The following is a 24976-nucleotide window of genomic DNA, read 5'->3' as shown; positions in this document are numbered from 1 at the left end:
TACATGAAGTAGGTTGCAAATGTTTTACACAGAATTCACGTTAAGGGAAGATTTTTTTTTTTTTTTTTTTTGCTTTTCTTTATTAAACAAAACACATATTACAGAATAACAAACAACTTAAAGCCAGGAACAAAACACACATAGAAAGACAGGAGTAAGGGAGCAGCATAAAGAAATAGTAAAAAAAAAAAAAAAAGAAAAAAGAAAAAAAGAAAAAGATTTTAAATCAATATACATTCACATTGGTGCTGGAAAGTAACTAAGTATATTTACTCAAGCACTGAACTTAAGTACATTTTGAGGTAGGCTACTTATACTTTAAGTATTTCCATCTGATGCTACTTTATACTTCCACTCCACTACATTTCAGAGGGAAATATTGTACTTTCTACTCCACTACATTTATTTGACAGCTTTAGTTACTTTTCAGATAAAGATTTAACACAATGGATAATATAACAAGCTTTTAAAATACAACACATTGTTAAAGATGAAACCAGTGGTTTCCAAAGCTTTTTGGCTTTTGACGTCTTACAAAAAGCAGTGTGTAGTCGGGGTCACATTTCACATGTCTATGAGTTGTTAACAGCTCCACCAAATAGTGATTATTCCCTCTAAACTTCTCACATGCTTTCATTTCAATAAATGTTCAAATAATCCAATATTTCAACAAAAATCAAAGATTAGAGAAAAAGTCCAAAAACTGAAAACAGATTTGTGTATCAGAACTTTGTTTTTTCTTCTTTCCTCTCCCATTAATCATCTCACAACCCCTCAGATTTATCTGCTGACCCTTTGGAGGGGCCCGACCCCTAGGTTGGGAACCACTGGACTAAACTAGCTAACTGTATATAAAGTAGTTGAAACTAGCTCCACCTCCAGCAGCTACAACAGTAACACGCTGCTCTAACACTGATGCTTCATTATTAATAATCTAATGATGTCATATATAACAATATCAGTCAGAGGGACCAAACCACTACTTTTACTGCAATACTTTAACTACATCAAGCTCATAATACTTATGTACTTTTACTGCAATACTTTAACTACATCAAGTTCATAATACTTATGAACTTATGTACTTTTTACATTGCTGTACTGGTACTTTTACCAAAGTAAAGTATCAGAGTACTTCTTCCACCACTGACTAACACAGATCAGAAGCGTTGTAGACATTTGTTAAGAATTTTTTGTTTTTACACACGTACATTACGTCATGACGTCACTAGGTGGCGGCAGAACAGAGAACACAACGTTTTTGAATCCACACAGCGGTTTGACGTTTGGTCTGTATCAGTTTATCAAGTGTTCGGGTGTGTTTGTGTTTCAGCGGGTACAGCGCGGAGCAGCAGTCCGTTCATCACGGCGAAACAACCGTTAAAGACTTGGCCGTGATAATCACCGTATTCACCTTCTTTTTCTCTACTTAATTTTTAACCGGTAAGCTAACGTCTAGCGTTAAGCTTGTGTGTGCGGCGTTACCATGGTGACGCTCCGCGCTCGAGGCAAAGGGGACGCGGACCACAGCGGCGGACCGCCGCCGCAGCAGCAACAGAGGCCGGCCAGGAGCTCCGAGTACCCGCCCCTGGACCCTCCAGCGACCCGGAGCAGAGGCACCGTGACCCGGCTGGAGGCACCCGAACTGTCCAATGTGAGTCTGTCCGCCTGTGTAAGCAGCAGAGTGGGCTTTTCTAACCAGGCTGCCCGGCATCATTTGAGTTTTAGTTCGCTTCTGTATTAACTGTCTGCGATGGTGGAAAGTAACTAAGTACATTTACTTAAGTACCTAAGTACAAATCTGAGGTATTTGTACTTTACTTGGGTATTTCCATTTTATGCTACTCTGTACTTTCACTTCACTACATTTCAGAGGGAAATATTGTACTTTTTAGTCCACTAGTTACTTTTCAGATAAGATTTTACATAAAATAATGTATTTTAATATTCCAACTATTGTTTTTAGTCGTCTGCTTTTTCTTTTTCAATCTCTCATGCACTTTTAGCTGCATTACTGTGGGAATGGTGCTATATAAATAAAGTATATCATTATTATTATTATTATCATTATTATTATTATTATTTAAAAAAAACATATGCTACACTATGTAATATGATGCAATACTATTACTAGAAATCTACCCAAAGTATCTAAAACTGGCTTCACACTGATGAACTACAACATGAAAATGCTCTTACATGTATTTGATAGTGATAAAAACAAACAATATAATATACTACAATAATATAACACTCTGAAAGAAGTCTGAGAATACCTCTGTACTTGAACTTGTAATGGAATATTTTTAGACTAATTATTATTATTATTGTTGTTGTTATTATTATTATTATTATTATTATTATTAATAATAATAATAATAATAATAATAATAATAATAACACACAACACAACATAATTTAACAATAGTACTAATACTAAATTTTAAAAAAACAAGACAAAACAAATGTATTTTAAATTTCTATGTAAAGCACTTTGGTCAACAGTTGTTGCTGTATAAATTAATTGACTTTACATATACAGTATAAGTGTTGTAGTGAAGTGTTAATAAAAGTATTGATGATAGTTGTAGCAGTGGAAATATGCCAAAGGGAGAAGCATTAACATTATCTGTACTTCTGGCTTACAGCTTTCTAGGGCTGCGACTAATCCATTCATTGTCAAATGTCAGAAAATGGTGAAAAATGACGATAATTGTTTCTCAAAGCCCAAGATGACGACCTCAAATGTCTTGTTTTATACCGACCAACAGTCCACAACACAAAGATATTCATTTTACTGTCATAGAGGACTAAAGAAACCAGAAGCTATTCACATTTTAGAGCAATTTTTCTTAAAAAATGACTCACAACAATTAATCGATTATCAAAATAGATGGTTACTAATTTTCTGTCAACTTACTAATCAATTAATAGAATAATTGTTGCAGCTCTGAAAAAAAGTTGGCTATCATGATGTTGTACAGTTAAAATGTCAGGTTTCTGTGACAAATGAAACCAACATAAATAATGTCAACAGTTTCCACCTCCAATGTGAAATTAAAACATATAAAAGTAGAAAACAAACTGAAACCTTTTAAAAAACCAAAAAATAAAAAATAAAACCTATAATCTGGTTGCATAAGTGTGCACGGCACATTTTGATTTTATTACATTACATTATAGTTGCTGAAATGTTTGTCTTATGTCTCAGGGATTTAATGCCGAAGATGATGACGAGAATCACGTCGATTCAGAAACACACGAGGATGACGATCGGAAACCAGCGAGAAGCGTCATCAGGTCTGATCAAAATGTTCAGTGCTGAAGTGATTAGTCTGTTAATTTTCTTAACACAGTATTTTAGCAAAGGACTTGACAGAAAAATTGGCACCGTAAAAAGTAAAACCAGATATATGAAATAAAAATAATAGATTAAATGATACAATAATGTCCAGGAGATATCAAGTCATACAAGTTAATGAAAAGGCAGTTTTAAAAGGTGCATGTTACTTTTTACCTTTAACCCTTCGAACGTTTTCTCACACTGAGGTTTGTTTTGTGTTTATAGGAAAATTCCGTGGCTTCGAAAAAACGCAGGTAAGGACAGTGACGTTAAGCACGACAGGAAGCTTTGAACTCTTCACAAAAAAAAACTTCACAGGAATGCAGCTGCACTTCACTCACACAACGCTTTTGAAGTGCTGGCGCTTGGATTGAGTCTTTGATATCTTAGAGGGAAAACAGACCAGCTGCAAACATTTAAAATACATTTCAATAAGCAACTGTTGCCATATCAACTTAAAAGGTGATGATGTGTCAATAATGTGTTCACAGTTTGTTTCAAGGAAGCCCTTAAATAGACAAAAACTCTTTCATGATGGTGAAAATGCTGTTTGAAAGGATTTAGCAACCTGACAGGAGTGCAGTCGGGGGGGAATCACTGATCTGTTGTCACAAAGAAACGATCAGTTGGATCAGAAAGTTCAGTTCCTTTATGAAACCATAAGAACATGTTTGAGTGTGTGTGTGTGTGTGTGTGTGTGTGTGTGTGTGTTTGTGTGTGTGTGTGTGTGTGTGTGTGTGTGTGTGTGTGTGTGTGTGTGTGTGTGTGTGTGTGTGTGTGTGTACTCAGGTGGTAGGAGGAGCGCGCTGAGGAGAAGCACCAGGCCGACCAAACGGACCAGCAGATATCAGGCCGCCAACATGTTTGACGGCATCGGCGTCAAGTAAGACAGCAGCTCTCAGCACTGCGTCTTGTTTTTTTTCACACCAACTGTCCAAAAGAAAAGCAGCAAATCGTCACATATGAGAGGCTGGAACCAAAAAATATTTGGTGTTTATGCTTAAAAAAATGACTGAAATGATTATTCAATTATCAAATAGTCGCTCATTGATTTTCTGTCGATCGATTAATCGTCGCAGCTCTAGCGGACCTGTACTGTGGTACTTCTGTTTGCACTGATTGATTCTGGCACCGTCATTTACTGTCTGTTATTTGTGTTATCAGTGGGGCTGCAACTAACTATTAGTTTCAATGATCATGGATTTATCTACAGATTATTTCCTTGATTACTTGATTAATTGCTTGGTCTATAAAATGTAAGAAAATAGTGAAAAATGTCCATCAGCTCCACGGTGACGTCTTCAAATGTTCAGATTGTTCAGATTAGTTTACAACGATATAAAACACAGAAAAGCAGAAAATCTTCATGTTGGAGAAGCTGGAATGATGAGTAGTTGGCATTTTTTCTTTAAAAAAGAACTTTATTGACTAATTGGTTAATTGAAACCAATCAGCTATCTTCTTTCCTGCATTAAGGCAAATATATACCTTGTATGGATGTGATAATAGAGTTGACTGAATCTGAATGATAAGCGTTCACTTCTTCAATGTTGTTTCTGCAGCGCGGCCAGGTCGGTCATAAAGACGATGGACAACATGAAGAACAAGAGGCGGCTCAGTAACAACAAAGAAGGAGTGAGTGATGCAGTCACCCACCTGAGATATATCTGTCCTGGCAGCGAACATCCATCTGCGTTATCACAGCTCAATCTGTGTCTGACTTATTTATTCCTTTTAAAGCTGCTCCCGTATGTGATCAGGAAACTCACTGTGTTTATAGTTTGTGGACAAATGTGTCCCCACATGTGCACACACTCTAGTATAGTAACTACCTAATCTACTCTGGATGATCCTCAGACCTCACTGTCAACAGCTTTCATGAGGATTATTATCTCATTAGAAAGGAGTTCCAGTGAAAATAGCTATTGTTAAAGTCAGTAAATTATCAAGAGTACCTCTGTGTGCAGTGTTCAGTATAAGTTACTTATTTAGTTTGATCTTTCTGTTTGTTTTAATCCAATGTATGAGGTGTATGTTTGTTTTTTTCATTTTAAAGCAGGTTCTCTGCAGGTTTTGAAAAAATTTGAAAAAGCATTTAACTTCCTTAAAAAGGCTTCAGAAGATATTTAAACATTTAAATTTTAATTAACAATATAAAGGTTAAAAAAGGTGTCGGGAGACGACAGCTGATTTTGCTGCAAGAAGCTGTTTAATCCTTTTTTTTGTGGAGTTTCAGTCAGCAGCATCAGACCTGCAGCAAACACACTGACACTACTGCAGCTCCAGTAGCAGGAAGCTCATCCACTCACAGTAGACGGACAAAAACTGACATGAATGAATTTTGTCATCAGTTAATCTATTTTCTCCTGCTCTTCTGGGTCCAGGTCGCACTAATTAAATGAATGATATCATTAGGAACTATTAGGAATTGGTTTTATATACTGCAGGGACATAATATATATTTATCATCCATATCGTCCGTCATACTGTCACTTCTTACAGAGCCCTGCAGAAACCCTGCGAAAGAGGACCACGCCCTGTAAACAAAAGTCACATGACTTGGAAGTGGCTTTTTTTATTGGACAATTCTGATAAAATGTCATCTGGAGGGAGTTTGAACGGCCTGATGCCAGTCACATGATTTAGCAGAATGAAAAGTTCGCCGAATATGCAGCTGCTTCAGTTTTGAGCTTGGCTGTGTCCAACATCACTCCCTCGTGCCCTCACTCTCTGTTTACTATATCATAGATGCTAAATAGTTTACTTCATAGTGAGCAGAAAATTTGGATGTCAGACTTCAGACACTCACATAAAATGACGGAGGGTAAACATAGTGCACTATAAAGTAAATAGGAAGTGATTTCGGACACAGGCCTTGTGTTTACATTTGGTTTAAAACTGCAGCTAAAAGCATGTGCAGACACTCTGTCAGTCAGTGGGCGCCACCTCTCTTATCAGATGGTTGTGAGGGCGGTGCACCCAGCTGCGCCCTGCCCCCCCTCCCTCTGCTCGCCGGTCATGGGGAGTGGGCGACGCGGGCTAATCTCTATCAGCCACCACCATATTGGAAGGCAGCCGAAAGAAGAGAAGCACCAGCCCTTGTTTTTTTGTGTTTGTTGACAGAAACAAGGACTGACGTAGTTCAGGTCTGTTGGTCTTGAAGTGGTTTATCTCCAGTCAAACGTCTTTATCATTCTGATTTAACTGAGCAGAAATGGTCCCAGTGAGAAAATGTGTAGGATTGACATTTGTCTACCAGGAATGTGACTTTCAAGTAAATAATGTCACAATTTTCATCACATTGGAAACTAAAAGGCTGAGATGAAGGCAGTCAGGCTGGTTGGTTCAGTAACTTTGGTTTAGTTGGGTGTGTGGAGAGAATTGACTTCAGGGGCCACTAGTAGAGAATAAGTACTGCGTTCTTACCTCATGTTTATGTCACAGTAAACTTTGAGTCCTGCTGTAATTTAGAAAACCAGTAACAAGAAAAACAGTTGTTGTTGAAATGTATCTGGACTTCATTCTACCTCAGTTGATCTCCATACACACACGCTTCAGCTCATCTTTTAGAATACGTCTAGACACTGGACTAGACATGCACAAACTCATAAATGATAAAAGAAGTATATGTGTTGTTTAATCCCGCAAATTTAGTGTCATTTAACCTGCTTCAAACAAAGTAAAACACAATATTAAAGTGGCTATAATCAATATATTTATAATGTCTGAGCTGTCAGTGTATAATGTGGTCGTGACTCGTAGTGATGAACCTACAGAGAATTATCAGTGACTCTGCAGCTCCTCTCGGGTTTACAGAGCTTTATAATGAGTTTCAGCTCATTGTTTAACTGCAGCTTTACTGTTTCAGTTCACTCTCAGCGTCTCATAGAGTCGTCTTCGGCTGCAGCAGGCAGCTGTTTTCAGACAAAAAGCTCTAAAAACCCAATGTAGCCCAAAAAAATCTGCATGTTTAAGCCTGAAATGTGCAGGATATAAATATTCTGAAGCATATTTGGACATATTTAGTAAAAAAAGCAAAATGTGGTCATGATTTAAGAGTGCCAATTGCTATGTTTAAGAGCCCAACAAATATGGCCACTTCTACATGGCACGATCAAGCTGGAGGTAACGCTGCCTGGGATCGATCTCCGAGTCTCTGTGATAGAAGTTGTTTGGCTTTGAATTTCTGACGATGTTTTTGTGTTTGATGAAACTGCAGAAGATCTACTCTAAAGCCCAGAGGAGGAGGACACCAGTGCCACGGCAGAGAGAGCTCAACGACAGCGACGAGGAAAACGGTTTGTACAAACATCTAGGAAGACACAGTAAGAGAGAGAAGTAAGAAGATTAATAGAGTTTATGGGAGAAGAGAGGGTCTGAAAAGCTTGTTTTTGCCTTTTCTGGTATTTTCAGGTGCGGCCGATGACGAGGACAGCAGACAGGAAGTGGCTGCCGACGAGGACAGCAACTGCAGCGTCAACCAGAACTTTGACGCCAAACTGAGCCGAGCCTCGTCGCTCTACCAGGGACCCAGCAGCGGTCAGTCCCGCACCACCGATCACCACCCCACCACTCAATCAAATCACAACTAAAACCAGTGATCACAGAACACTTAACATAAAGGTAAATGCTGCTTCTGCTCCTCTTTGTCACCAGTGGAAGTAACATAAAAGACAATTAATTCCCAACTATTTTGATGACTGTTTTGAGTCATTTTTCTGAGAAAAAACACTAAAATTAGTCCACTATGACAATAAACTGAATATCTTTGGGTTTTGGACTGTTGGTCGGGACGAAAACAAAACATTCGAGGATGACGTCTTGGACTTTGGGAAACAATGATGGACATTTTCACCTTTTTCTGACATTTTAAAGACCCAACAACTAATTAATTAAACGAGACAATAATTGACAGATTAATCAATAATTAAAACAATCGTTAGTTTCAGCACCGGCTCTGCCAAACAACAGTATGCAGGCCGATGGTCACAGATTTCCAACCAACTCGCCACACAGAGCGTCAAGATTTGAAAACCTTGAATGACGTTCAATGGCAGCACTTTCTAACTTAGTGCTAAAGACTTTTTTCATTAATTATTCCTACAGTTTCTGTCCATGGAAACTACATTCTGGATGCAGTCAGACAACTGAACCACTCAGATAATTGTTAGAGAAAAACTTTCACCATAAATAAGAAAGGAAGACCAACAATAAAGGGGCATCCCAGTGGCCTCGTGGTCGAAGGTGCGCACCATGTAACCGCAACGTCCCTGATTCGACCTCCACACTTTCACTACGCAATCATCACAACATGACTCCCTTCATCGGACATGAACATGTTGTTGGACATGCATCTGTAGAGCAGAATCATCCAGTATAAATATTATTTCCCTGAGGTTACAGCACTCTAATAATATCCCTGTTTAACGTGTCAAACACATGTTGGGTAAAGAAAAATAAGCACTAAGTCCAAGACCAGGTAACTGTAAACTTCCAGTTTATTCATTTTTACCTTGTTTAGACCACTAGTCCAACAACAACAGGTCGTGATGTTTTCTCTGGTGTTGTTTAGAGTTCCCGAAAGGAACCTTACGGATCGGCGCCTCTGGACCAAACACGACCCGCAGAGGAGCCTACAGGTCAGACCGTTGAAAGAAAACTCACAACTTATCTTCTATTTGGATAAAAGGAGGATGATGAACGATGCTTTCTCATCTGTGGCCTAACAGGGACGCTGTGTTAAATGTGTTGTGCTGTGTTGTTCATATTTAGTCCCTTAGTTTACTTTTGAATTACTGTTGTCATACTGTTATTTCTACTGTCTAACAGATGACTTTCAGTTCAATCTTATTTTTGTCTTTAGCTTTGAAATTGGGAAATACAGACAGAAAACCATTATTGATTTGCAGCAGACCCTAATTTAACTAAAAAACACCAAAGTACACATTTGTGTTGTTAATGTCTGAAGTGTAAAATATTGATCTGGTGTTTCTCTTGTTTGGTGTTTATGTAACTTTTATTGTGTCCAAAACTTCACCACCATTTCCTCCAGGACACACACATCCTTTACGTCTGTCTTTCTCGCTCACTTTTCATTTGTTTTCGTTTTGTCCTCCAGACCAACTAAGAGAGTGTGGTCGAATCAGTCTGATGAAGACAACGACTCTGATGATGAAGACCAAAACGACGGGAAAGTCCCCGACAGGTCAGTAGGAGGACGACGGAGGGACAATAACTCTTCCTACACGTGACTGGAATGACATATCGATGGCTTTTAGATTTTCAAACTGTAAAATATGGCTGCAACTAACGATTATTTTCATTACCAATTAATCAGCCAACTACTCTCTGGATAAATTGATTAATTGGTTTGCCAATTAAATGTCAGAAATTAGTGAAAAATGCTGTTATAATTTCCTGGAGCTCATAGTGATGTCGCCTGATCAACAAAATCCAAAAAAAATTCAGTTTCCTATCAAAGAAAACCTTCAAATTCTTACATCTGAGAAGCCAAAACTAGCAAATGTTTGTCATTTTTGCTTAAAAAATCAAAATAGTTACTGATTTATTTTCTGACTAATCAATGAATCATCTAGTTGTTGCAGCTCTACTGTAAAACCTGCTGGCTGTTCTGGAGGTGTTGTCACGTTTCTCCTAAAATATCAAACAAAATCAGGTTCTGAACAAATCTGAAGAGAGAAATAAGCCATGCAGCTGAAGAAATCTGAGTTTCTCAGGAAGCTGACACACATCTGGACAGGCTGAACCGATTCTCAGTGAATTTTCTCCATATTTAAGCTCAGCGCTGTTGACGGCGTTGTTGTTTTTGTTTTTCCTCCCAGCTGTCGCCCGCTCGGCCTGCGTACAGACGATCTTCTGGGGAATCGCAGAGAGAAAATGAACGCAGGAGCGGGCCTGGCAGACATCGATCCCATGGCCATCGACCAGTCCGTGAGTTTAGCTGCGTCGTCTGTTGCGCGGAAACCGTCTCACATTGTTACGATTTAGAGGGATATCTGCCGGATCGTCTCATCCCGCCTTTTTCATCCCTCCTCAGGTGGGTTTCGACAGCATCGGAGGTCTGTCGGGTCACATCTCAGCTCTGAAGGAGATGGTCGTCTTCCCGCTTCTCTACCCCGAAGTCTTTGACAACTTCAAGATCCAGCCTCCCAGGTAACACACACACACACACACACAGGATTCAAATATTAGTTATTTACATTATTTTACACTCATGGATAAAGAAAACACCGCCGTTAAACATTGAAGAGACAGTACTATAATATGTCAACAGCCCATGTGACTGTCTGATGATAAATTTATAGTGTTCGTCAAACTTTTTGCTGTGATTTTTAAAAGGTTAAGATGTTCTCTAATGTAACAACAAAAATCAGCGGAACTTTAATTGTAATTATCTAGAAAAAATAATTGAATTTTCTTCTTCTGTCTCTCCAGAGGTTGTCTGTTTTACGGTCCTCCCGGGACGGGGAAAACGCTGGTTGCCCGGGCGCTGGCCAACGAGTGTAGCCATGGCAACAGGAAGGTGGCTTTCTTCATGAGGAAGGGAGCCGACTGCCTCAGCAAGTGGGTGGGCGAGTCGGAGCGTCAGCTGCGGCTGCTGTTTGAGCAGGTAACACTCAGTCCTACGCTGCCCCCTGCTGGCTGACTGCAGACCCTCCTTTTTAAATGATTATTCATGTGTTTAAAGAATATAATTTATAATCCTGGAGTTTAAAAACTTTTTACAGTGTAATTGCTGTTTTTATCCCAGCAGTTTTAAATATTTTGTAGTTTTAAATAAATTCTACCATCATTACTTTATCAGCTTTTCACAATGTCAGTATTATTAACCTGTTTTTCTTCATATTTCCTGTCCCTGTTACACTGTAACAACATTACTGTACTCTGTAATTATTCAGTCATTTAAATACACATTTTAAGGGCAGGTTCACAGTTTTATATAGCTGTCATAAAACAGCAGTCAGGTGTCCATATGAACAGTGAAAGAGGTTTTCCTCGCTGTAATCATTCCTCCTGTTCATACTGGATATTAAAAGATCCTTCAAATGTGCTTTCAATGGAAGTGATGGAGGCCAAAATCCACAGTGTGTCCACACAGTCATTTAAAAGTCTCTGTGAAGCTTATATTCAGCTTCAGCAGTCTGAGTTAGTCATAGCAAGTGGATATCTGACACATTTACAGTCTTTTTAGCATCAAATTCCCTCTTTGTGTTTCCTCGGACAGTGTTTCCCTGTTGAGCTGCAGGTGGAAGTATAGTAACAAAAAGAGGAACTTTGGCACTAAAAAGACTGTAACGTTGAAAGATATCTACTTGATTTGACTCATTTGGACGCTGAAGCTTCATATTAGCTTCAGATAAACTTTTAAAAACATGTTTGCACAGAAGGAGGACTGTGGATTTGTTAGTGCATTATGAAGGATCTTCTAATGGACAGTATGAAGGGTTAGGGTTAGAGGAATGATTACAACAAGAAAAACATGTTTCATTGGTCATTTGGTCTCTTGACTCCCATTCTATAAAACTGTGGAATTAATTTTCTGTCTCTGGTAACATTATTTATTAAAGTCAGTGTCATATTTCGTCCAGTGGTTGAGTGTGTGTTGGTGTGTGTGTCGTCCTCAGGCGTATCACATGCGTCCGTCCATCATCTTCTTTGACGAGATCGACGGCCTGGCTCCGGTCCGGTCCAGCAGACAGGACCAGATACACAGGTCAGAACCAGTGACACAAACTGTCTGCAGTCTTTAAAGGTTTTAACTCTCAGGTACATGTGGATGAATAAACTGCAGCGACGATTAAAACTTTCTGTCCTGCAGCTCCATCGTGTCGACGCTCCTGGCTCTGATGGACGGGTTGGACAGTCGAGGTGAAGTCGTGGTGATCGGAGCGACTAACCGGCTGGACTCCATCGACCCGGCGCTGCGGCGGCCCGGACGCTTCGACAGGGAGTTCCTCTTCGGCCTGCCAGACAGAGAGGTGATGCTTTCTCTCACGTTTTCTGTTTAATTGAGCTTTTTTATACTTGTGATTTATAATAATTATTATTATTATTAACATTTTACATCTTTTTACATTTACATATTTCCTGACTATGAATCTGTTTACCGTTGTGATTAAATGTTATTTGATTGACTGACTGTTTTTAATCTGTGTGTGTTTCAGTCCCGTAAAGAGATTCTGAAGATCCACACCAGGCAGTGGAAACCTCCTCCGGCTGAAGATTTCCTGGATGAACTTGCTGAGAGATGTGTTGGTAAGAAAGACAGCAGAGGTGTTAAATCAGTACAGACAATAAGCTTTATTCTAACCTGTATGATAAACTGTGGATTTACTGTACTTTTGTTTTAAAAATTAAAGTCACATTTTCTTCATACATCTTTGAGAAGAAGGATGCTCTACTGTTTGTCAAAAATATATTATGGTCTTTTTGCTCTAAATATTTTAACGGAACAGATCAAATGTCTTCTGTCCTAAATAATCAATTATATAATAATACAAAGCCACAGAGCAGCAACTGCATAAAATACTGATTAGTATCATTCATATTATAAGATATATAAAATTACTGTAGTATTCCTTTTGTGTCCTTACAGGAGGATTGTTGTGCCAGAAAATATAGTAGAAACACATTAAGAGCTGTAAATTTTATTGGGTATAATGTATTCAATCTCAACTGCAGCATTGACCTTTGACCTTTAAAATAGAGCAGCTCTGTCCTGCAGAGACACAGAATAATCCATATAGATTAAGAGTTAGAGTTAGTTAAACTAGGGCTGCAACTAACGGTTCTTTACTTTTCCTTTTTTAATCTGCCGATTATTTTCCAGATTAATTGATTGTTTTGTCTTTAATATGTCAGAAAATAGTGGGAATGTCGGTTATAATGTCAAACAGCCCAAGTTAAAGTATTCAGTTTATTTTCATTTATACTAAAGAAAAGCATAAAATCCTGACACATAAGAAGCTGGAAACTGAATAAAATGATTCATCGATAGTCAAAATAGTCGATCGCTGAACCAACCTCAAGAATTAAATCTGTGCAGGTCAATTGAATTTGTTTGCTATGTAACTTCCTGAGTCTGCCGTCTGTCTCCTAGGTTACTGTGGCGCTGACATCAGGGCGGTGTGCACCGAGGCGGCGCTGTGCGCTCTGCGGCGCCGCTACCCGCAGATCTACGGCACCTCCCAGAAGCTCCTGCTGGACGTCTCCTCCATCGCCGTCAGCAGCTGCGACTTTGTTGCGGCCATGAAGAAGATGTCGCCGGCCTCGCAGCGCTCCGCCGCCTCGCCCGCCAAACCCCTGTCACCCGTGGTTCACCCGCTGCTGGGCGCCGCCCTGCACAACATCCTGGAGGCCCTGCAGAGGCTCTTCCCCCACGCTGAGCAGGGGATGAAGAGGAGGAGGGAGCCAGGTGGGTCAGACGGCAGGTAGACTGGAGGCTGGAGAAGCTCCCGCTCTCTTCCTGATCCAAACATTATCATTTTATTCTGCTTCACATCAGATCTGACCTCCGGTATCCTTGACGACGGCCTGATGTACGGTGGAGACGAAGGTTTGAGTACCTCCAGCATCTCCGCGCCCTCCACCTCCAAGAGCAGGAACTTCCTGCACTTTGCCAGGTGAGTCCGATCAACATTTCATTAAAACCTGGACCAGCAGTTCGTTATGAAATCAGAAAACATGAACAAAATGAAAATATCAAATCTCTCATCAGATTTGATATTTTAAGTGAATTAGTGACATGAACTACAAAAATGTGAGAACATCTCTTTAACCTGATGCTCAGTTACACCTTTTATCTGATAACAAACTGTTCATTTTGTCAATAAAGCAATTTAATGTATTTACTGTTACTTTTCTATAAGCTCAACAGTGTAATCTTATGCAAAAAAAGGAAGTAATTTTTACTTAAATTTACTATATTCATTTATATATGTATTAATTTTACTTAATATTTAAGAATTTGCTGTAAAACTAGTTGTTTCTGGCTTTGGCCTCACGACGGCTCATTTGAGCTGAAACAAACGAGTCAGTTTTAATTTTTCACACTGAATTTAAAAATGTGTGTTACTACAACTGAGTGTCTCTCCCATACCTTTTCATTTGCTCCGTTATGTCTCTTTTCCTCTCCTCTTAATCTCCTCTCCATATTCTTTCCTCCCCTCTTCTTCTCTTGCTCGATCTCCTCTCATCACATTGCTCTTCACTCCCTCTCTCTCTCTCTCTCTCCTGCAGGAGCGCAGTCAAACAGCCGACGTCTTACCGTCCCAGGATGCTCCTGGCAGGTTGCCCCGGTGCCGGTCAGACCTCCCACCTGGCCCCGGCGGTGCTGCACACTCTGGAGCGTTTCACCGTCCACAGCCTGGACTCTGCCGTGCTGTTCGGAGTCAGCAGCACCTCCCCGGAGGAAGCCTGCGCCCAGGTGTCTCTTCAGAAATAAAACACTGACACTAATTCCACAATTGTTGAGCGCCTGTTGTCGGACAGGAGGCTTGTTAGTTCTGATAAGATTGAAAAGATCGATGGTGAGTAGAGGTGTTCGAAAAAACGAAATGAAACACCGCAGGATGTAGATTAGTTTTAAAATTCGTGTTTCACTCAGTAGAAATTCAGTCTTGATGTGACTTCCTGTCTTTACTCTGAGTATTTGCTGAACAAATGGAGTAAAATCAGGTTCAGCAAGGTTGAACATCTCCATAAAAATGATTAAAACTGCAGTGACATCTAGTGGTGATGACATGAAACTGCAGTCTGCATGTATGATGTGATCCTTAAAAACAATATTTTGCAACCTTTGCATCAAAGAAAACCAACAACAACCAAATATAAAAAAAACTATTTTAGAAAAGGGACCAACGTGCAGAACTCTGTCGAGACATTCACGACTCTGAAAGGCTGAAAAATGACAGCAGACTTCGGTGTTCAGACGGTTCGCGGAAGGTAACGTCCTCCTCTGTCCCGTCAGGTGTTCTGCGAGGCTAAGCGGACGTCTCCCAGCATCCTCTACGTCCCCCACATCCAGCAGTGGTGGGAGGCGGCGGGGCCGGCGCTGAGGGCGTCCTTCCTCAGCCTGCTCACCAGCATCCCTTCCTTCTCCCCCATCCTCCTCCTCGCCACCTGCAGCGTCCCCCTTCAACAGCTGGATCCAGAGGTGAGTTTGTGTTATATACCGTATGTTGGTTTCTGTTAATCAAGGGTGGAGCTCCTGAAACACTGTGAAATTGAGATGTTCACTTATCCAAAAAAAAAAAAAAGAAGCTGACTCTGAGGAAGTCAGGGAATATGAGTCAGGAATGATGCATTATGCAGTTAAAGCCTTTTTCCTCTCATATATTTTGCATCAGTCGGTAGTTTTCAGCTGTTTTTAAAAACTCTAAACTGGAATAAAAAATCTTACAGCTGCTCTTCTGCTTGTTTCTGTCCTCAGATTCAGTCTCTGTTTCGGGAGGAGTACGGGGAGGTTTACACCGTCAGTGTTCCCACCCGTAAGGAGAGGACCAACTTCTTTCAGGACCTCATTCTGAACCAGGCAGCCGAAGCTCCACCCGCCAAAAAAACTGCGCGTAAGTGTGCGCGGAGGAGAGTGTGTTTGTTGAGTACAAATCCTGAGTTTGGTGTTTCTTTTTTCACCTTTCCCCCGATGATCCGCACACAGATCCTTCCTGTCAGCCTGAAAATTAAACCAACCAACTTTCTAATCCAAGGGCATAAGAAGGTGTGTCTGAACTTTTTCACGGGTACCATCTATTAATCCCTCCTCCTCGTTCCCTCTTAGTGACTCAGGCCGTGGAGATCCTTCCCCTGGCTCCCCCGCCTCCTCCCCGCCAGCTGTCGGAGCAGGAGCGCCTCCGTTTGGAGGATCAGGAGGAGGACGTGCTGCGGGAGCTCCGCCTCTTCCTGCGCAACGTCACCGAGCGCCTCTCTCTGGACCGCCGCTTCAGGGCCTTCACCAAGCCAGTCGACATAGAGGAGGTGTGTGTGGGATTCATAAAGCCAAACGAATTTGCTTCTTTTGGTTTGTTTAGTGAGAGCGAGAGAAGAATAGATACCAGAAATAAAAAAGATGTTGTTGACGACGGCCTTGTAAAACTCTGTAGATGCTAAATATATTAAAAGAAGCATAATGCTGTAAGTGCAAGGAAACTGATTTCAAAGGATACGTTTTCCAGGAACATCTAGTGTTCTTTTCCAGTTTTAAATCCAGAGGCATTAATGTTAAACAGAAAATTAAATCAATGTTGTAGATGAAAGAAATGATCAAAGATTGTTCAAACATTGATTTTAAAGAGTTTTAGATACATAAGCAGTCGTACTTTCTGCATATCTGTGATTTTTAACACTCCCTCTCCGTCTTAACTCCTCCAGGTCCCGGACTACCTGATGGTGATCAAGAAGCCGATGGATCTGTCCACGCTGCTGACCAACATCGACGAGCACAAGTACGTCACCGTCGGCGAATTCATGTCAGACGCCGACCTCATCTGGCGGAACGCCCTCGAGTACAACCCAGACAGCGACCCCATGGGTGAGAGACGAGCTCCAACAGCAGTTTACACTATATCAAAGAGAACTAAATACAAGAGAAATGGCCAAACATTACTCTATTTTAAAACTTTAAAAGCCGAACTTTGTGCTTTTCTAAAAGTATAAATTAACTGATTAACTGATTGATTATTTTACTCTATTATGATGTAAAGTATGATGTCATTTTCTGGTGCCAGCTTCTCAAACGTGAGGATTTGCACATTTTCTCTGTTTTGTATAATTGGGTTTTAGACTGTTGGACATTTAAAGACAAGAACTTAGACTCTGGGAAATTGTGACGGACATGTTTAACTATTTTGTTATCAAAAATAAAAAACGATGGATTGATCAATAATTAATCTTTACTTACAGCCCTACATTATGCAAAATACAAAAATAAAGTAAAAAAATGGATTTCTTATAGAACCAGAATCAGTTTAATACTTACAGTAATGTTTATGATGAATATACTGTAAATGTTAAATTTTATATAGAAAGAAGCTGTAACCTTAAAGTTTGTGTAACTGTGTGTGTGTGTGTGTGTGTGTGTGTGTGTGTGTGTGTGTGTGTGTGTGTGTGTGTGTGTGTGTGTGTGTGTCAGACCGTCACATCCGTCATCGAGCATGTGCGCTGAAGGACACGGTTCGCGCCATCATCAGAGACGAGCTGGACGAAGACTTTGCGAGAGTCTGCGAGGAGATCAAAGAGACGCGCATCAAGAGAGGTGAGACTTCCTCAAACTGCTGCTTCTTGTTTTTTTGCCAGTTTTTGAGGTGAATCTGCAGCCAGAAACTATGATGAAGTCGTCGTTTTTAAACCGCGCAGCGCCGACAGCGTTCATGCAAATTTGTCTCAGCCGTACAACTGAGTGAATACTTCACCGTGGAAAAGAACAGCATCTAAATTCCTAAAATATAACCTCATGCAAGAACATTTCAGTGTTCGTATCCTAAATCTCTCTGACTCTAGCATAATCGACACGCCTAAAATGTCCATATAAGGCGAGGGAACACTGTGACATGAAGTTAGCTGCTAAAAAACGTCTTTCTAAAGTAAAACACTCCATGACTGATATGAGAAGTGGTCATGTGACCGTCACAGACTTATTAGAGGAGAGAATATTACAGCCTACAGTAGGTGATGTTACACTGTCAGCTGCAACACAACATGATGCTGCACAGAGACACCGAGGCAGCTGTTAACAACCACTGAACTGCTGCTGCACCAAAATATGCCGGTAAAATCATGAAGATTGAAGCAAAACAATTCTTAAGTCAAACAAATGTTATTCCGCCTTTGGAGAAAATCTTTTTATGACTCATAAGACAGGTCTGAACCGCTCGCATGATCTTTGTACCTCAGAGAAAAATCAAACCACAGGAAAACTGGTGAATGCGACAAGTTGTCTTAAATCATTCGTACGTGTATGAAGCCCTTCACTTTTATTTTGCTGGCAGCTTCTTCCTGCGGGACAGACCCAGAGGAGACCAGCGGCGTCTACAGCTCCACTTTCAGCAGGAACAGCCCTCGACCTCCTCGTAAGTCCACCATGAAGCTCCTGATTCATACTGAACATACTGTGTGTTTGTTTACTGAAGAGGAACAACTGTTATGATTGACCTCTGCTGGTGAGATATAGAAACTACAACAATGATTAAGTCATCACACACACACTCACACACACACACACACTTCTTATTGCTTATTGCTCGTTAATTTGCTTTTTCAGATGTTTCATTATAGAATACATGTACTGTAAATGTATAACTCCTCCTAATGTAAAGACTTTAAGATAATAGCTTCATATGTTTTAAAATCAGAAACACAGAGGTTGTATTTTCCCTGGAAGTTTGTTATCCTTTAAAGTTACACATAGCAGGTTTTTTAGACTCTTTAACTATTTTCAGGCCAAGAAAAATATGAAATAAATATTGAAAATGCAAAGGTTAAACACTTTAAGCTCACCAGAGTTAAATTCAGGCAGCAAACTTTCAGACCAACATGTAGGGAAACTCTGGGACATGCAATAGTTTTTAAATTAACAAAAACATGATGTGCTTTTGAAGGCTAAAATCAGGAACAAAAGTATCCTGTATGCAGTAAACACCATGTTTGCCTGCAAGATGTGCAGAGATGTGTATTCACTGTATACCTGCACATTGATTGTGATACTTTTAGCAACGTAATCAAATGTGAGTGAAGACAAAGTTCACTAGTTTGTTTTTATGCGTTACCATCTATTTATTTGTAATGTGTAATGTCTGTACTACGCACTTGTAAAGCATACTGAGACACTTTAAACAAACCCGCTCAGTCACTTTGAAATAACGCCGATGTATGCTGAGGTAAAGCGACATCGACAGGAAGCTGCAGAGTCTCATTTAACCATCAAAGCCTCAGAGTGAAAGAGCAGACGAGGAGAGCAGGAGGCAGTTTTAACAGCAGCGCTGACAGGAAGGAGAAAAGATGATGAGAGATGAGACTACAGATGAAATGGAAAAATCAAGAGAGGAAGACGAGGAGATCAAGTGAAGAGGAGTGGAGAGGTTTGATTGATCTCATCATCCTCCCGGCCGTCTGTCTCTGCTCTGTCTAATGACCTTCACTCTTCTGTCTCTTCCCCCCCCCCCTCCCCCCACACTTCCCTCTTGTTTTTCTCTCCAGCTCGTAAGAAAAAGAAGTACAAAAAGCCCCGAAAATCCAAGTGGAGCACCGGCGTCATTAAGAAAACCAAGAAAAAGAAACAACCCGTCCCCGTCTCGTCTTCCTCTTCTTCCACGTCCAGCAGGGGCGTCTCTGAGTGTGAGGAGAACGGAGTCGTCGTAACCAAAGCGGTGAACGGCTTTTCTCTTCTGAGCTCATGCACCACGTCAGAGAGCAGCGACGGCGAGCACGGCCACCTAACGGGCACCATGAACGGGCACCATGAAGACATCCCCGACGTCACAGGAACCCACAACGGAGTCCTGATGAACGGGTACCACCATCCTGACCCACGCGACCTGCAGACAGCCGACAGAGTCCCCACGAGGAGCTCGGATCTCAGGCGTCCGACTCGGACCTCAAAGGCTCCCCCCGTCCCAAAGATGATGGTGAACGGGGTTTGTTTGAGCAAATTAGGTCTGTATGCCTCACAAAAAAAACCTCTAACCCTGCTCTGCTAACCGGTCTTCACTGGACTACGCTGCTGCAGCTTCCAAGCGCCGTGCATGAGAAGTGTGTCAAACAGTTAAGACTCCTTCTTCTTCTGCTTCTGCCGCTGCTGAACAAGCTTCAACAGGCCAAAGCTTCAGACTCAAAGGCTCCGCAGAACTCTGGGCAGCGAGCCAGGCTGACACAAGCTGAGCTGAGAGCAGACCGTCTCTGCTTATCAGAGGAAGTTAATCTTATCAAAGTCGTACTCTTAAAGAAAGGTAGAGTTAACGTGCTTCACAAGGAGAGTAATGAGTCTACATGCTGTATGATGATCTCATTTCCAAAAACACTATACGTCCCTTTTAGAAACGATGACATCAAATCAGTTATTAAAGGATAGATTCCCAGTGAAAGAGAATATTTGAGCGTTGTACAGTTACAAGAAGGATTTGTTTGTTTCCCTGTTGAGCTGCAGGTGGAAGTATAGTAACAAAAAGAGGGACTTTGGCACTAAAAAGACTGTAACGTTGAAAGATATCTACTTGATTTGACTCATTTGGACGCTGAAGCTTCATATTAGCTTCAGATAAACTTGAAATACATTTTTGCACAGAAGGAGGACTGTGGATTTTGTCCTCCATCACTTCCATTGTAAGGTCATTATGAAGGGATCTTCTAATGGTCAGTATGAACAGGAGGAATGATTACAGCAAGAAAAAACAGGTTTCAATGTTCATTTGGGCTCCTGACTGTTGTTTTAAGACAGACTTCAAAAATTAAGAACACATCCTTTAAAATCCATGATTTCTCCTCATCTTGGCACCTTTATCTCTTTTGTGACATCACATGCACACTCATATTTGACTCAGCATTGAGTTCTACAAACAGATCAGTCCGGTAGTAAAATCAAACTCATTCAGCTCTGCATTCTCAGTGGTTCTCTGTAGGTCTGACCTGGAGAAAGTCATGCTTTCATATCCTCCCGCCTTGAAAACTGCAGCTCTTTATAATTTCATCACTCAGTCAGGCATCACTCAGTCTTCTTTATCCCGTCTCCAACTAGTTCAGAATTCTGTTGCAAGAGTTTTAACAAAGTCAAAAACACGGAGATGACATAACTCCCTCTCTCACCTCCCTACACCGGCTCCCTGTTAACTAGAATAAATCCTGCTTACATTACAGATCACATATCCCCATATCACACAGTCAGAGACCTGAGACCTGACCAAAGACTTTGGTCTTTCCTGAGATCCAGAAGTAAGAGTTACAGAGGCAGAGCCTTCTCTATAGCTGCCTCAAAACCGTGTTGTGTGTAAATTGCAGTAGTGGAGGAAGTACTCAGATCCGTTACTGCAGTAAAAATACTAATACAGCAATTTTACAAGTAAAAGTCCAGCATGAAAAATCCTACTACAGTAACAGTACATAAGTATTATGAGCTTGATGTAGTTAAAGTATTGCAGTAAAAGTAGTGGTTTGGTCCCTCTCCCCTGCACGCTGCTTTTTGTAAGACGCCAAAAGCCAAAAAGGTTGGAAACCACTGGTTTCATCTTTAACATTGTGTTGTATTTTAAAAGCTTGTTATATTATCCATTGTGTCAAATCTTCATCTGAAAAGTAACTAAAGCTGTCAAATAAATGTAGTGGAGTAGAAAGTACAATATTTCCCTCTGAAATGTAGTGGAGTGGAAGTATAAAGTAGCATCACATGGAAATACTCAAGTAAAGTACAAGTATCTCAAAATTGTACTTAAGGACAGTACTTGAGTAAAAGTACGTAGTTACTTTCCATCACTGGTAAAGTTATATTCAAATAAAGTTGAGTTGAGTTGCTGTACAGGTAGAAAGACGGAGAGTGATTCAACCTAAGCTGAAAAGTTGACCAATCCTTTTGGAAGGTTGATCAACCCTGGCAGGGTACTAAACCTTCCTCCTCTTCTCCTTCTTCTTCTTCTTCCTCAGAGAGACGTAACAAGAATGAGACGAGAGCCAACGAGGCCGGCTCGGACCAGCCGCAGGTGTTTGATAGGAGCAGATCTGTGGAGATCCTCGACGAGGAAACAACGCCGCTCGTAGTCGATCACCAAAAACTGAGGGTGAGTCGACCCGGGTGAACGGTCATCTACCGCACTTCTTTACAATCACAGTCAGATGTTTCTTTCTCTACATGATGCAGTGGTCACATTAGTAGTTTTAGTAGCAGTGTTAGCAGCATGGTGGTAGAACTAATGGTTTGATTAATAATCAGAAGAATTATTATTGTCGTTACTGAAGTGTTTGTGTGTTTTTCAGGACCTTCTGAGTCGAGCCGTGGCCAAGACGGATCGAGCTGAGGTGGAGCCGCTGGAGAAGCTTTACGCTGTGCTGGCTCAGTGCATCTACAGACACCGCGGCGACTACAACAAGACGGAGCTCATCCAGGTACACTGAGACGACCAGTGGCCCCATCCACAAAACTGATGTGCATCCATCAATACAGGCAGACTGAATTGGTGTCTGTAGGGGAGGTGGAGTGATTTGAACATTACCTGCTGGTCAGTGGTTTTAATCCAGCGTGTGTGTGTGGGTCATTTTTCACCACTACTCCAGTAATAATTACAGCTGCAATGACTGCTAACGCCAACATATTTGGGAACCAATATGACAACAGAAAAAGCTCATCAAATGGGCTGTTGTAATGTCATCTACAGGTAGGTACTGCTCTTCTCTTTCAGACCCGTTTTTTGCCAATATTTGTTCACATTTTGGCAAATCGTCTCCATTAAAAGTCGGCTGAATCAGCTGTTAGCAGCTCCTGTTTGCAGTGTAACATGGATGTACAGACAACCACCATCACTGGATTACTTTGATACTGAAGAAAACTTAAAAATGTGATGATTCTCGGCAAGTTCTGCAGCCTCTTTTTTTCTAAGTTAAATAACAGAGGTTTATTGGCGATGGACACAGATCGACATCAACATGTGTTTCATTTCTGTGTGTTCAGATTTAACTGAGTTACGACTCTGAGAAGAAGTTTTTACTCTTCACCTCATGCAGTATCTTTGCCTCACCTTCAACTCTCCGGCGCCTCCGTGAGGAAGCTTTTGGCGTTGTCCTTCTTAATGACCATGTAACCATTTACTCATGGTTGACATCACAGAGAATATTTAATTCTCCTCCTCCCCCTGTGATGTTCATCCTGTCTGAATGAGGTTTTAAACAAGTTCAGGTTTGGTAAAAATAGTTTTAGCCTTTCGAAAAAACACCTTTTCAGTTTCACACCTGTCAGCTGTTCAGACTGGTGTGTTCCCAGTGCAGCTCAGCGTATTTGTGTCACTTTGAAAAACACCAGTAGAAGTGGCAGTTATGACAGAAGTGAACAAAGCAAACCAGAAGATGTTTCTGTCTTTATGAACCTCTTGGCTTTGCACATAAATCTGTAAGCAGCTTGTGTTTGACATTTAGTTGTGAAATGTGTGAAAACATAATCTGTGCTGCTCTGGCTAAAAGTATTCTGTCAGTATTTCTCTCTCCTTGTATTGAGTTGCTGCAGCTGTCCGTTCACTTTTAATTTTTTGTGTTTTTGTTTCCAGGAAATGAGGAAAGAAATCGACAGCTTCTCCTGATCTCCCATACCAGGTCTCTTTGAATAAAACCTCAGTGCATTCCAACACCAAGTTGTTTACTCTTCATTTTGTTTTTTACATTTTGATACGTTCATAAAACACGTCAAGTATCAGAAATACCTCAGTATTTATTATGTCAGATGTTATTTTTAATATTAGAGTATTTATTAATGTGACCAGCTTATTAAAGAATAATATTTATGACCATGCAGTATTTGTTTAATTCAGCTTTATCATGAAGTAAACTTGAATAAAAGTGTTATTGAGTCTTAAATATAATCATTGTCTGTGTGTTTTGTGTTCAGCAAAAAATAGAAGTGCTGCAGGTGTTTATTTATGGAATTTCTAAAGTAAAATTCAGCACCTACACACTCAAACCTAAATCTACCTAAACATCTGAAAATCACCTGACCAATCGTCTTATGGTATTCATAAGTTTAGATAGCTTTTAGTGTAGAAAAAGCAAAGTTGCAAGATTGAGAACATGTATTACATTTGGAATGTTTTATATCAATTTAGTCTGGTGGAAGTTTTTAATTTTTAAAATATAAAATGTGAAGGCTCTGATAACTGCTCGGCCTGATGTGAAATCTAGATGTAGTATATGCAGTGTATATGACAGTCGATAAATGACAGGAAATTGAAGTACAGAAATGCCCAAAATATGTTTTTAAACTATGTCACCATGTCCAACAAAGAGTAGTGACAAGTCTATTTTTTCTACTGTAAAACATCCTCAGCACATTTTGCAATTGCTACAGAGGACATATTCTGCTTTTTTTGGTTTTCTGTCATTTATATACTGTTATGATGTCAGATATTAAACATGTTGTCAAAGTTCCAAAACTTGAGGTGAGCATATGTAGAAATGCTGCCTGCAAGTCAAGACTCAGGGCTTCAGCCTGCTCTGGGCACTTCATTTGTGACATTTTTTTATATCAGCTTGTCACACATGCCCATCAGCCGTCTGTTCTGTAGCCTTGGTTGCTAAGGTGGTCACTAAGGTGTTTCCATGTGTTGTTCACGTTGTCCACTCATATTTCAGATCTGATTCAGCTCCAACATGTACGGATGGATTTGAGAAGTTGGCATTTGGAGTAAAGAAGGAGAAAAAGAAGTGAAGTCCTGCTACTATAGTTTGTTCACGTAGCCTCCAGAGTTGGAGGAAGCTTCCTGAAGCTGACCAATTAGAACAAAGTGGGCTAGTCGGGAGGGGGGCCTTAAAGAGACATGAGCTAAAACGGCCTGTTTCAGACAGAGGCTGAACTGAGGGGCTGCATAAAGGGCCAGTATAAGATAAATAAGGAGTTTTTTAACTGTAAATCATGCAAAGATATTCCAGTAG

At 40.6% G+C, this 24976-nt stretch overlaps 1 protein-coding gene across 2 annotated transcripts; it reads left to right on the top strand.

Annotated features, from left to right (window-relative positions):
- Nucleotides 1-1232: 1232 nt before the first annotated feature.
- On the top strand, nucleotides 1233-23678 carry LOC137198224 (ATPase family AAA domain-containing protein 2-like). 2 transcript variants are annotated; one of them, XM_067611913.1, is made up of 28 exons: nucleotides 1233-1654; nucleotides 3212-3300; nucleotides 3569-3597; nucleotides 4133-4226; nucleotides 4906-4978; nucleotides 7563-7641; nucleotides 7757-7882; nucleotides 8916-8982; nucleotides 9462-9548; nucleotides 10186-10294; nucleotides 10401-10516; nucleotides 10799-10973; nucleotides 11989-12077; nucleotides 12183-12342; nucleotides 12529-12619; nucleotides 13464-13778; nucleotides 13869-13986; nucleotides 14603-14789; nucleotides 15333-15518; nucleotides 15795-15930; nucleotides 16143-16339; nucleotides 16733-16892; nucleotides 17493-17615; nucleotides 18349-18429; nucleotides 19556-20011; nucleotides 21989-22122; nucleotides 22319-22447; nucleotides 23599-23678. In XM_067611913.1, exons 1-28 carry the CDS (start codon nucleotides 1487-1489, stop codon nucleotides 23629-23631), a joined length of 3807 nt encoding a protein of 1268 aa, XP_067468014.1. In that variant the 5' UTR covers nucleotides 1233-1486; the 3' UTR covers nucleotides 23632-23678. The 2 variants fall into 2 exon arrangements, with proteins under 2 accessions (XP_067468014.1, XP_067468015.1); XM_067611914.1 differs by lacking the exon at nucleotides 19556-20011 and having other exon boundaries at nucleotides 1234-1654.
- The last annotated feature ends 1298 nt before the right edge of the window (nucleotides 23679-24976 follow it).

Source organism: Thunnus thynnus, chromosome 15, assembly GCF_963924715.1.
Source record: "Thunnus thynnus chromosome 15, fThuThy2.1, whole genome shotgun sequence".
In the NCBI taxonomy this organism is placed as follows: domain Eukaryota; kingdom Metazoa; phylum Chordata; class Actinopteri; order Scombriformes; family Scombridae; genus Thunnus; species Thunnus thynnus.
The sequence above is the reverse complement of the archived record's forward strand: the minus strand, read 5'-3'. Positions and strand labels throughout refer to the sequence as shown.

Coding starts and splice junctions, on each gene's coding strand:
- LOC137198224 (XM_067611913.1), top strand. CDS start 1,487: ATGGTGACGCTCCGCGCTCGAGGCAAAGGGGACGCGGACCACAGCGGC. Junction 4,979..7,562: donor TCAGTAACAACAAAGAAGGA/GTGAGTGATGCA, acceptor ATGAAACTGCAG/AAGATCTACTCTAAAGCCCA. Junction 14,790..15,332: donor CGGAGGAAGCCTGCGCCCAG/GTGTCTCTTCAG, acceptor CTGTCCCGTCAG/GTGTTCTGCGAGGCTAAGCG.